General features: G+C 54.1%; 1 protein-coding gene across 1 annotated transcript in view; it reads right to left on the bottom strand.

Annotated features, from left to right (window-relative positions):
- The window catches only part of LOC117644781 (ADAMTS-like protein 4), a 42,905-nt gene that overhangs the window by 25,517 nt on the left and 4,587 nt on the right, over window positions 1-12,801 (bottom strand). The window contains exons 2-4 of the mRNA XM_034384399.1: window positions 6,961-7,060; window positions 3,151-3,329; window positions 85-196 (exon numbers count right to left, since the gene is read on the bottom strand). Coding sequence (XP_034240290.1) covers window positions 85-196; window positions 3,151-3,329; window positions 6,961-7,060 — 391 coding nt within the window. The remainder of the gene's footprint in view (window positions 1-84; window positions 197-3,150; window positions 3,330-6,960; window positions 7,061-12,801) is intronic.

Here is a 12,801-nt window from a genome sequence, read left to right as displayed (position 1 = left end):
CGAGTCCCATTTAGCGACTCTGGAGCTCAAAACGCGTCCGGAGTTTCGGGCGCCTCCGCCGGTCTTCTGGCCCACTGTACCCACCTGCTCGTTGCACACGTGCACCCGCTTGTACTGGCCGACGCACTGCGTGGACAGCACCCTGCTCTTCCTTCGCCTCGCGTCGGATTCGTGTTTCGATCGCTCGCTCCGTTTCCTGCAACACGCGGAGAAGAGGACTTCCATGACACTGCAAAGCGTGCGCACTGCACTGCGAGTCAGGCTCGCGAAAGCGCCTGCGAGGTAGGCAGCAGTGGAGTGTGCGAAACACGGCAGCGCGCCCGGACGCCTACCTCGCAGGCGCTCGCCGTGCAGAGCTAGCCTGCACTGTCCGCTCTGCCTTTCCGTCCGTCCGTCCGTCCGTCCGTCCGTCTGTCTGTCTGTCTGTCTGTCTGTCTGTCTGTCTGAGAGGCGGGGCTACATGTCCACTCACTCCCCCTCAGCATAAAGGATGTGGGGATTTTGGTCAAGAGGACATGCTTTCAGTGTCTATAAGGGCGGCTCGTGTCTGGTCCGGCCGGCGACGGCGGGGCGCTGTGGGAGGGGAAAAAGGGGGGGGGGGGGGCAACGAGATGCACTTCGTACATGCAGTGATGCTGCTATCTCGTCTAATGGACGTATTCCATTAGGAACCCGGAATAAAGGCCGCGCGCTGAAGTCTGGGCCCTCCTCGCCCAGTCGTGTCCAAAAATGAACAAAATGCAAGGAAACAACGGCAAAAAATACAGTTTGACCCTGATTTCGATTGCCTCCGAATCCGTTTTGCGCAGACTGATCCCGAGAGTCGTCGCTCTGTCTCTCTCGCACTCGTGGGGCGTTCCGTGAAGGTAGGAGCGAGAGAGACAGAGCTCTCGGAATCAGTCCGCTGTTTCCAACGCTCCCGCGAGTGAGAAGTAAGTAAGGCAGGGCGTGGGCGGTGCCGGGGCGAAGGGCCACTGTGCTCTCTCTCTCTCTCGCACTCGCGGGGCGCCCCGTAAGGGCGTGCGAGAGAGAGAGAGAGACAGAGCGACTGTCCTAATTGCACTCAGGACCTCCCGTAGTCCTGGCCGCGTGGAGATGGGACTGTTTTGATGGCATCAGTCACGTCGCTGACGAGTCCACACGGGGGGCCTGAACTGGGGGAGAAGAGGGGGGAGGGAGGGGAAAAAAAGGGGAATTCGAAAGAATCTGCAAGGGCTGGGCGCGCACATCTACTTTGCACTTCTTGGGAATGACTTTGGTATCTGGTGCGTATATTTTTTGCCATTCAGAAAATGCAGCATTCCTAGCCGAGTCGCTAATCACGCGATAATTTGCGTGCAGCTTTCAGTCCTGCTGGCTGCCGCGCCCCGCCCCGCCCCGCCCCGCCCCGCCCCACCCCGCCCCGCCCCGCCCCGCCCCACCTGCCCGGCAGCCTCTGGCACCCAGTCGGGTCAAATGGGGGTCGAGTGGATGTTTAGCGTGCGGAATGGAGTGTAAACGATCAGTGTCTGGCAAAGACTGGAGAAGGGGACCTCCCAGGCCAGGTGCACCGTAAAAACAAAAACAAACATCATTGAAATCAATACCTTTATCGTGATTTAGATCAAAAAGTAAATAATCATATTTCGAGTGTTATGGGACGTAATGGTGCGTAAAAATTAATGTCTTTTTCGATGCGCATAACTTTGTGTTTAAATTACTTTTTATTTTTTTTTCCAGTGTTTAGGGGCGTGCTGCTTCCGTGACCCATTACGCAAAGCAGTGCTTTTCTTGCAGCTGTCTTTGGCTTCTGCTTGTTTTGTTGTTGTTGTTGTTGTTGTTGTTGTCTTTTTTTTTGCCCGTCGGCCACCCAGTGCACAGCGTTCGCAGGCCAAGTTGGCACGCTGGTGCATCCGCCCATTTTCGGACCGACCCAGGCGGGTGGCATATTGATGACGACACGTGGTTGTTGTTGTTGTAAATGTTGTTTTTGTTGTCAAGGCGCGATGACGCTTCCCCGTTGACGATGTTTTCTTTCTCATCGCCGCTCGGTCTTTTCGGCAGAGTGAAACTAAGTTATGGAGTACCTAGCAGTGTAGGGCGTCAAGGGCACTGCATATTCCGCTGCGAACGCGCCCAGGGCCCTTCGCCCCAGTGTCGCTCTGCTCTCTCTCCCGCGCACGCAGCCGACGTGCGTGCGCGAGAGAGAGGACGAACGGGTTCGGGTCCACACCTTTTCCGGAGACAGACCCGCCGTCGTGTGTGGCACCTGTTGGTCTCTCTCTCTCTCTCTCTCTCTCTCTCTCTCTCTCTCTCTCTCTCTCTCTCTCTCTCTCTCTCTGAGTCACTATAGGCGCCTGTCGCTTAGCGCGGAGCGTCGACCCACTAGTTGACTTCCATTTCACTCCCCAGAAATGAGCTAAAATCACGAGATCCTCCGTAAGCACGGCGAAGTTTACGCGAGAGGACAGCCAGCAGCTGCGGACTCCAAGTTCAAGTTCGAGGCGCCGGACTGGCGACTCTGGGTGGGAGGGGTGGGGGAGTCGGTTCACGACCCATCCGGGCAGGCCGGGCACGTCTACATAGTCTTTGAACGGACGAAAAACGGGGTCAGAGCGTAGAAATACACAAGTCTCCGACAGACTGCCCCCCTCCCCTTCCAGTGGCGGCGCTCAATGGGCGATGCACGCCGACAAAGGGAGAGCCACAACGATATGGGAAGCATCCGCGAGGTTATCGCCCAGCAGGCCAATCATTCCGAACGGCGCTTTCGTCGCTCTGTCTCTCTCGCACTCACGCTGGCGCCCCCTGTAGGTGCGAGAGAGACCGCTGCGACGTGCTCATCATCAAGATGTCGTTCTCCTTCGCCATTGTGGCGCTGCCTTTGCGACACTGAGGCCGCCGCCGTGTCCAACAGCGGCAAAACAAAAGCGACCTGGCGTCGGAAAAAAATGAGGCGCCGGTCGGGTTTTGAACCTTGCACCTTCGGCGGGGAATCGGGCGCCTTAACGCGCTCGGCCAACCGGAAGCGAGGTTGTCAGAGGATGCCGCACAGCGGCACGACAAAGACGTGGCGAAAAGAAATTGGAGCGCCGGCAGCGGGTTTCGAACCCGCCACTATCGGCGGGGAATCCAATGCCTTATCGCGCACGGCTAACCGAAAGGACGTACCTGTGCTTCTTCTTGTCCTTCTTCTTGTTCACGGCGCGGACCCTGCGGCGACACTCCCTGGTCTGCACGGCCACGCCCGTGCCGCAGGACCGCGAGCACTCGCTCCAGGGCGACCACGGGCCCCAGCTGCCGGACAGCCAGGAAGGCGTCACGGGGTCGGGCGCCACCGGGGCCAAGCCCTGCAAGCACCAAAGCCAGTCAAACAGAGACAAAAACGAAAACGTAAACGCAAAAACGAAAACGCGAAAACGAAAACGCGAAAACGAAAACGCGAAAACGAAAACGCGAAAACGAAAACGCGAAAACGAAAACGCGAAAACGAAAACGCGAAAACGAAAACGCGAAAACGAAAACGCGAAAACGAAAACGCGAAAACGAAAACGCGAAAACGAAAACGCGAAAACGAAAACGCGAAAACGAAAACGCAAAACAAAAGGGAAACAAAAAAAAAACATTAACCTAACTTTGTAGCAAAAATAATTTGACAAAACGTGTAGAAAAATGGGCTCCACTGTGTACATTGCACTAATTAGTACATGCGAACAGCAGCAAAGTACACGGCTAGTGTGAGCTCGTGATAATTTTGTGCACTTCGTCTGGCGCGCCGCGGCAATACAGACTTATGAGTGACACGGTCGTTAGACGTCAGCTCGTCGTCTGACCGACAGAGGGTGGTGCCCCGTCCTCGTACAGTCACGCGAATGACAGCAATGGCACCGTATGGTGCACAACTAGAAAAAGATTTTGCTTTTTGCTTTTTCGCCCGCATATAGCTATCAATAGCTAAATTTTATTACATTTTTAAAATTGAAAATGCTGTTTTTGTTTTCTTGTGGCACATTTGACGAAGCTGTCAGCTGTGTTATCCGATCCAGCGTTCATAGGATCCTGAACTGTCGCCAAGCCTTCCTCCTCCTTTCCTTCAGGATACTAACGGAGATAGAATCTCTACCACAAAACGCCGTCTAGTCTAATGACTCAATTCTTTCCACTTGACGCGCTGCAACATGGGAATTAGCGATCGCGCTGCGAATTGCCGCGCTTTAGGGTCGTTTTGGCGGCCGGCGTGGCGTGGCGTGGCGTGGCGTGGCGTGGCGTGGCGTGGCGTGGCGTGGCGTGGCGTGGCGTGGCGTGGCGTGGCGTGGCGCGGCGTGGCGTGGCGCGGCGCGGCGTGGCGTGGCGTGGCGTGGCGTGGCGTGGCGTGGCGTGGCGTGGCGTGGCGTGGCGTCTGCCGTTCGAGCGACGCCATAAAAACAGACGGCGCTTTGGCGCGACTCGGTGTTGCCTTCCGTCCTGGACAGCGTCAACCGGCGCCTACCCCGTCGAGGCCCCCCGACCGACGGCCCACAGTGGGCTAGAAGACCGGCGCAGGCGGCCAAAACTCTAGACGCGTTTTGAGCTCTAGAGTGGCTAAATGGGACTCGAACCAAACGTGTGACCCCACCAAAGGATTGCCCTCCGAACGAGGAATCCATTGGTGGGGTCGCACGTTTGGTTCGAGGCCTGCTTAGCGACTGGGGCTCAAACCGCGTCTAGAATTTTTGCCGCCTCCACCGGTCTTCTGCTGGCCCACTGCCTTCGCCACTTCGGCACACTGCTCCGAAAATAACGGTCAATTTGTAAACACGGTGGACGAATATTCGCGCCCCGGGCCCAGTGGATTAAGAGGCCGAGAGTGCGATAATAAACAATAGAGCTACACTGTCAAAATTTAGAGTGCAGAGGCAACGGTTCGCGCTCTTCCCCGCGAGCCCCGCTGCTGGTGCTGCCATGGCTCCTTCTCGGATTCTCGACATTCCATACAGACGAACGGCCGCGAACGACCGGCGCCGGTTTTAGTCGCGGCTCCTCTGACAAAACGATATTATGGAACAGAAAAATTACGGAAAAAATTATAACTGAGTATACCTCAGTTGAAGACATAAGGATTCGGGTGGCTTGGATCTTGGATTAATTCGGACTCCGCTATTCCGTTCTGATTTCTCTCCCGGATTACAAAACGTTCGAGAAAGCCAGCCGGAGTTTGCCGATAAGTCTGTGGTCGCTCGGCGAGGGGAAGCGATTGGAAAACCGTAAAGGTGTCGATTCATTTATGGCGAAGATAGTGGTAATTTACAGCAGCATAAAACCCCGGCCATCCCGCCCGAGGGATTGCGCCTACTATGTATTAGTGTAGTTTCTGTGCGAGTGTGTGTGTGTTCGTTTTGGGGGGGGGGATGCTTTCATAGTTTCAGAACATCTTAATATTTTTTCAAAAAGGTGTTTAAAAATTTAATTAAAAATAGAGAGTAGAAAAACTAATGAGAATAAAGGAAGTCAGTTGACTTGTAACTAGGAAAGAAGTGAAGATGTCTCCTAGCCGCTGCCAGCTCGACCATAAACAGTCTGATAAGGAGAAATTATACTAGCAGAGCAGTGACATCCACAAATTTGTCCGAGCCACCCACCGCACCACCAGCATCACCCACCCAGCCGTCCGATGAGTTTAATGTCATGTGCTTGTCCGACTGGTGCAAACCTACAATACTGTTTTGGACTGGCAGAGACAGTGGATTTCACGAGGAGCACTGATGTTGCTCAATGACAGGGAAAGGGTTCTCCTGCCCGGACATTAAGGCGTCTCCCTTGGAGCATACTCGCCCTGAGCTGATGCAACCTTGACTCATGATTGACACCGAGAAACATACTTTGAGTAAATAGTTACAGTTTTAAAAATACAAATCAACTTTTTTTTTCAAATTTAAAGTGAAAAAGTCTTTTAAAAAGCTGACACCTTCGTTGCAATTGCAGCTAAGGTAGTAAAGGAGTCATCTCCGCAAACAAACTTCCTCTATTTTATTTTCTAAAAATTACAGGATTTTTTTTTGTGAATTTGAGAGTGTGAACCGAGGCTGCTTCGTGAGGCTGTGCGGGTCTTCCTCGCGTCGCTCTGCGTTGCGTGCTCTATAGTCTATCGGGCGGCATCCTCCCAGAGAGCTGGGCGCCCCGCCTTGCCTTGCCGCATCCGCCGCGCCCCGCCCCGCCCCGCCCCGCCCCGCCGCATGAAGTCCGCTCCGCCGGGCTGCAGTCAGACGGGAGGCCCGTGAAATTATAATCCCAAGGCGTGTAATATTTTGGCGTGTTGGAATAGCTCACACGCCGACGTCCGTCTCGGAACAACAACAACAACAACAACAACAACAACAACAACAACAACAACAAAAAGGGACGGAGAGAGACAGAAAAGGGCCGCGAGTTTACCGGCGGTCCCCGCGGAACTGCACGCCCTAGGCGGCCCCAGGCCCCGCGACGCAGCCTGGGCCGATTCCGAAACCGTCGCTCTGTCTCTCTCGCACTCACGGGGCGTCCCGAAAGGGGTGCGAGAGAGACAGCACGACGCGAGTGCCCCGCCCCGCCCCGCCCCCCGCTACGCATCGTTCTACCGGGTCTACCAGGACCAAGGGACCCACCCGATTTCCGTCAACGGCAGAAGACTGACAGTTGTATGGATCCACACGCACGCACACACACACACAAAGACACACACACACGCACGCAAGCTCGCGCGGGGCGCCCCAGCGCACAAGCAGGCTGCGGGGGAGATTTGAAAAGTTGGTCGGAACGCGGTCACGCCAACAACGCCAGACTGTCACCAAAGTCCCATCGCCGACGAGTAAAAGCACATTTTTTTGCTGTGTTGAGTGTCAGGTCCTCTATTGGTGCGGGTAGTGCGACGAAGGTGGAAATCGACAAAATTTTAGTCCTGTTGTTCGGTAGGGGGTCCGGTGAGTTGAAGGTGCTGCAAGGCGGCTCGGCTCAGTATCGACTTACCTCCAAAGGGCTGAGGCTGTTGCTCAAGGTCCTGGCACCGCCCTTGTCCTCGGCCAGGACCACGGCGACGGACACCAAGCCCAGCAGCCAGGGAAACAGCCTGCCAAACAAAAACAAAAACGAACTTCAAACAAGGGTAAAATAATGGGTGACACCATTGCTTTCAGCAATTGTTTTTAACCGACACATTAAATCGATTTGATTACACTGCTTCGGCCGGCTGATGATCTGTTCCGGTCGCCGGCGCTCGTGTCGATCTCGATAAAACCGTATCACTCGGGTGGACTCATCTGCGATTACTCGATCGGTGTGAAGATCTCACGACCGCCCAGACAATGCCGCTCTCTGATTGGTTCAGTCAGCCCGTCATTGCAAATCGTGCGTGCTTTTTTTGTGTTTTTTTTTTTGTTGTTTTTTTGGGGGGGAGGGGCTAAATGTGTTACGCCTTATCGGTGCGTGTGTTTTAACGACAAAATGATGAAACCGAGCGATAGCGAGAAAGAGATAAGTGGACGAGAGAAGGTGAAAACGGGTGGAAAAGCTAGTCCCTTACTAAGTGCGCGTTCGTTCGTGGCGCCAGGAAAGCTCTGCCAAAAAAAAGGACACGAGAAAAATTAATATGACTTAGAGTCAATAATTTTTTTTTCAGAGCAGGGTTCGCCACCCACTGACACTGCAACTTTGGTGGACACTGGTAATCAGATCGATCGCTTCGATTGGGCCCTTTAGTGGCCCTTTGGTTGGCTGCCTTTGGTTCCCTTTGGTCCGCTTTGGCCCTGCTTCACACGTCTGCAACAAAAAGGGCCTCCGCCCTCCGGTCATCGCCCCCAGCCCTTCCATTGAACGGGCACCCCCTCCAGGGGCCCTCCAGGAATGTCAAAGGGTAACCTTTCCCTTGGGGGCGGCGGCGCACAGTGGGCCAGACGACCGGCGGAGGCGGCCTAAGCTCTAGACGCGTTTTGAGCTCCAGAGTCGCTAAGCAGGACTCGAATCGAACGTGTGACCCCACCAATGGATTGCTCTCCGAACAAGGAATCCATTGGTGGGGTCACAAGTTCGATTAGAGTCCCATTTGGCGACTCTCTGAAGCTCAAAACGCGTCAAGAGTTTCGGCCGGCTCCACCGATCTTCTGGCCCCCTGGGGGCGGCGGCTTCCAAATGAAGTTGGAAGGCCCTGGAGGCCTGGAGGCATGAGGGTCATGGGGGCGATGGCGCCAGGTGTGGACATGGATAGACACTAGGAGGCGTCCTCGGTTTATAGAGGCGATAGAGCAGCCGTAAACACGGGGAGGGGAGGGGGAAATGTCAGAGCACAGGGAACTAGACTAACCTGCCGTCCGGAAGCTTGTACTAGCGACAGTTTGACCAGTTGCTGGCGGAATTCCGCCCTACAGTGTAAAACCGCGCCGCGAATGGGCGAACACATTGGCGAACACGTCAGCGACTTTCGCGACCGATATGACGCTGCCGGGTGTTGAACCCTGGAACCGGAAGTCCGGAAGCAATAAAGGCCAAGGTGTGGTCACCATTGCTGCGCCCCCCGTCCCGAGAGTCCCTTTCTGTCTCTCCCGCACCCAGCGCCCCAGCCCCGTGAGTGCGAGAGAGTCGAGTGAGTCCACCGCCACGGACCACTGAGCGGCGCGGCGCGCATCGCGGTGGATGCACTCTGCAATATGCGGGTCAGCCCGCAGCGCATTGTCTTGGAGGCTTTATGAAGGGGCGAATATAAAAGCGAGTATTTGAACCCGCGTCGGCGAGCAAGGCGAAGCATCGCCAAGCAACGCCAAGCAACGGCCTGGAAGGGTGCTGCACTCGTAAAGCGCGACTTGCACTCGAATCGCAGGCAAGCTCGATGCCATTTGACTGTCTAACTGTCTGTCTGTCCGTCTGACTGTCTGCCTGTCTGTCTTTCTGTCTTTCTGTCTTTCTGTCTGTCTGTCCGTCTGTCCGTCCGTCCGTCCGTCCGTCTGTCCGTCCGTCTGTCCGTTGGCCAGGCTGCCGCGTTGGTGTCAGTCCGTCCCTGCTAACGATGCGCACTCCAGTTATCGCCCAAGGCGATCCTCGCTGCTGATGACGTTTCCAATTTCGCGATGCGCATGATGAATTATTGATCGCAGATCCGATCCAAGGCCCAGAGGCTCACCCCCTCCCCTTCCACACAAAGAAATGTTATAAACGACAAAAATAAAATCACTTTTAAAATTTGTTGTTGCTGTATGACAAAACGCAGGTTGACATTTTGGCCGATTTGACAATTTCATCGCAACTTGTTGACATTTTCATCCAACCCCCTTTTTTTCACGAGCGTACCAACAATGTCGCATCAATTGGAGGACATTCTCGTGTGGAAAATTATTCTCGAAATGCATCTCGGAGGACGCGCCCGGCGTGAGAGGAGGAAACGCGTTGTAAAGGCTGTGTGCGGCTGGGGGCCTTATCACGAGGGAGGGGAAGGGAACGCTACCTTTCCGGAGAGCGGGCCGTGTGGCACAATACCTCCCCCCCCCCCTCTCTCTCTCTGTTCAAAAGTCCCGCCCCGGAGACCGTCAGCTGACAGCCACTCAGTCAGTGATCGCCAGCCGAACTGCACGCTGGCGCTGGTGGCGCCTGGAGGAGACAAAGACTGACAAAGGGACAGACAGACAGAGACAGGCAGCACAAAAAGACGCCCCAACCTTAGAGCCCCTCGTAGAGCGACTGTGAGTCACCTGCAGTAGTTTCGGACTAGTGACAAAACACCGAAGTCCATGAGCTCAATTTAAGTTTTGTTTGAACTAAACAAACACAATAAAACAAAGCCCTTTAAAACTGCAGAGCTCCGACCTTATTTGTTGTTGTTTTTTTTTGTGTGATACCTATGTGAAATAAAGTGTTTCCCCCCGAATGTGACAACAAGCGCCACCACATGACGATGGGCCGTTTTTCCAGTGCGCGCACACTGCATGCAGACAGGCAGGCGGACAGACAGACAGGCAGACAGACAGACAGACAGACAGACAGACAGACAGGCTGGGACGCAGCAGCGTGCCCATTCAACTGGGACCACGCCGATTCATTCTCTACGGACGCTTGCGCTCGTTTGGCTGCTGCCCTCCTGTCTGTCGATTGTGTGTGTGTGTGTGTGTGTGTGTGTGTGTGTGTGTGTGTGTGAGTGTGAGTGTGTGTGTAAAAAGAGGGGGGCAGGGCGTATGGCGTTTTAGCTAACACGCCGCTGCATTGTCAAACTGGCCCCCTTAAAAAATAAAGTTATTGCTAGGAACGCGGGCAGCGCAGCAGCAGCAGTAGCACAGCAGCAAAGCAAGCAGCGGTGAACAGGAGCGGAACCTCGTTTGGTCCCTTTAGGCATGAAACACAATCCGTCGTAACGCTTGCACACACACACACACACACACACACACACACACACAGAGAGAGAGAGAGAGAGAGAGAGAGGGTCGGACGTGCTTGTTTGGAGGCCGGGGCTGCAACTTTGTCTAGCGGCTAAAAGGTGATTGGCACAGATCGCAGTGTGGCACGCGGTGTGCGGTGCGTCCGCAGCGGAAGAGACGTGACTGTGACAGTATGCAAGTCTGTCTGTCTGTCTGTCTGTCTGTCTGTCTGTCCGTCTGTCCGTCATTAGCTTTCCCTCCTGTGATTGCAACAAGGCCAGACCAAAAAACGTACAGTTATAGAAAAATCATCATTTGATATGAGGCAAGAAATAAAAATGGGCGTTCCGTCAAATTGGTCATGAAAAATCGAGCGGCGGCACGGCGAGGCGCCGGAAAGCCGATTCGAGTGTGGAAATGGATTGTGCTTCCGCGAGCAGAGCCAAAACTCGGTCGCTCTGTCTCTCTCTCGCCTCCGGGAGGTCTCTGCGGGTGCGACGGAGACAGAGCTCACGGTCCTTGGGCGGAGGCACAGCCGGCCCAGCCGGCACGGCGCGCACGGACACATGGACTCACGCGGCGAGTGTAATTCGAAGCGACGCTGCAGGCGCGGACGCGCGAACGCGTGTCTGAGCCCCGCTGGGGGGCGCGATGGGCCGTGGCGGCCTCTGTGTGTGTGTGAGTGTGTGTGTGTTTGAGTGTGTTTGTGTGGAAAGGAGGGGAGACCAAACTAAATCCCGCGCGTCTGAGTGAATCTGACCCCGGAGTTCGCTAAAATGACACGACAACAACTCCACGCCCCCCGCTCTCTTCACACATTGTTTCCCCCGTGTTAGATAAATTATCCTGGTTCGAAAATTAGACCAATTTTTTGGAGAGTAGATACACAGTTTTCAATCTTTTTGTGTGCGTGCCGCCGAAATCGTCATTCAAGAGAACTTTCCAGGGGCGGGGACATCAGCGGCTCTCTGACAGCGATGTCCGGTGGTCGTCGATACAAGAAAATCAAACCCACGCCCTCTCTCTCTCACTCCCTCCTCCTTATCCAAGGCCCCGGGAAAAGAGAAGAAAAGCGGGGAAACAACAATGACAACAAACAACAAAATGATGGCGGGTGGGCCGAAAAAAAAGGGAGAGGAACTGTTGCGATGTAGTGCTGATCGGGACGGACATGAATGAGTCTGAACTAAGCCGCCCTCTGTGTCCGCCGGGCTGAAAGCCGGTCAAAAAGTAGCCAGCGCTGTGAGCGGAGGGGGGGGGGGAGTGGGATGCCAAATGTTTGTTTGTTCGGCCGGCCTAAAGGCGGCGTGGCGTGCCATCGTGGTGTGCCATCATGCACTGCCGACTCGGCGAGGCGGCCGGCCGCACAGCCGCACAGTAGTACCGACGACGTAAAACTTTGCAACTTTCAATTATTTCAAAAAAAAAAAGTTACACTTTACAAAATACCCATCAAAAATTTTATTATTTTTTTTAGAAAGTTTTACATTTAAGTAGGGTGCTACGCACAAAATTGTAGAAATTAATTTACTGCGTTAGCCAGGCTAATTAAGAGCAGCATTGAAACTTTGTTGAGGAATCGAGCCCGTCTGATAGCGTCGGTGACAACAGCGCAGGGTCACGGACTGCACGCAGCGGGTGGAACCAGACAGTCTTGATAAGGTCGTAAAATCGTAATTAATAAATCTGATAAGTTTTCCTTCCAGTGGCGGGCCAGCCATCGCAGATTTCATAGGCAGGCGAGGATCAAGTGAGTGTCCGCCTGGCGAAACTCTTACGGGCACTGCGAGGGCCGGGGATAACTCCTACGGCGGCTGGGAGCGCGAATTAGAGCGCTCTTTTGACGGGGCGCTGGACCGCTACACAGAAAGGCCCGTCTGCCCTCCGCGTACGGTTCACTGCACACGTCTATCCAGAAAACCCCGGAAACTGAACGAAAACTAACCCTTCAGACAAGCGGATAGTCGCACTTGCGGGGCTAATTGGCGGAGATTTAAGCCTTTTTGTTCGAAACGGCAATAAATAATGGTTTGCCCGATACATATTTATTGATGGGAATGGAGACGTTGGCCGCGATCCGTCTCCCAGGCCGGCTGTGCTGTGCCTTGCAGTGGCGTGGCGGGCCGCCTCGTCCAGCCTAGTCCAGCCTCGTCACAACCATAAATAAGTGCTCCCGGTGCGAGACCGCTGCCTGATTGGAACCGTACACAGCTCAAAACAAAAACTTAAAAAAATAGTTTTAAAATCCAAAACGATTTGAAATTTTTTTAAAAAGAAAAATAGTCCGAAAATCCGAAAAACAATTCAGAGATTTAAATTCGTTTCAAAAGTTGCCCAAAAATTGCCCAAAACCTTTTTAAAAATAATTTTTTTTATTAAGGTTCGAAAATGCGGAAATTTGAGGAATCAGTAAAGCGACCACATGCCAGTGACCGACGTATAGGCCCTCGACACTCCATGCGGAGAATGGGGA

Source organism: Thrips palmi, unplaced genomic scaffold (genome assembly GCF_012932325.1).
Source record: "Thrips palmi isolate BJ-2018 unplaced genomic scaffold, TpBJ-2018v1 HiC_scaffold_18, whole genome shotgun sequence".
Taxonomy (NCBI): Eukaryota; Metazoa; Arthropoda; class Insecta; order Thysanoptera; family Thripidae; genus Thrips; species Thrips palmi.
The sequence above is the reverse complement of the archived record's forward strand: the minus strand, read 5'-3'. Positions and strand labels throughout refer to the sequence as shown.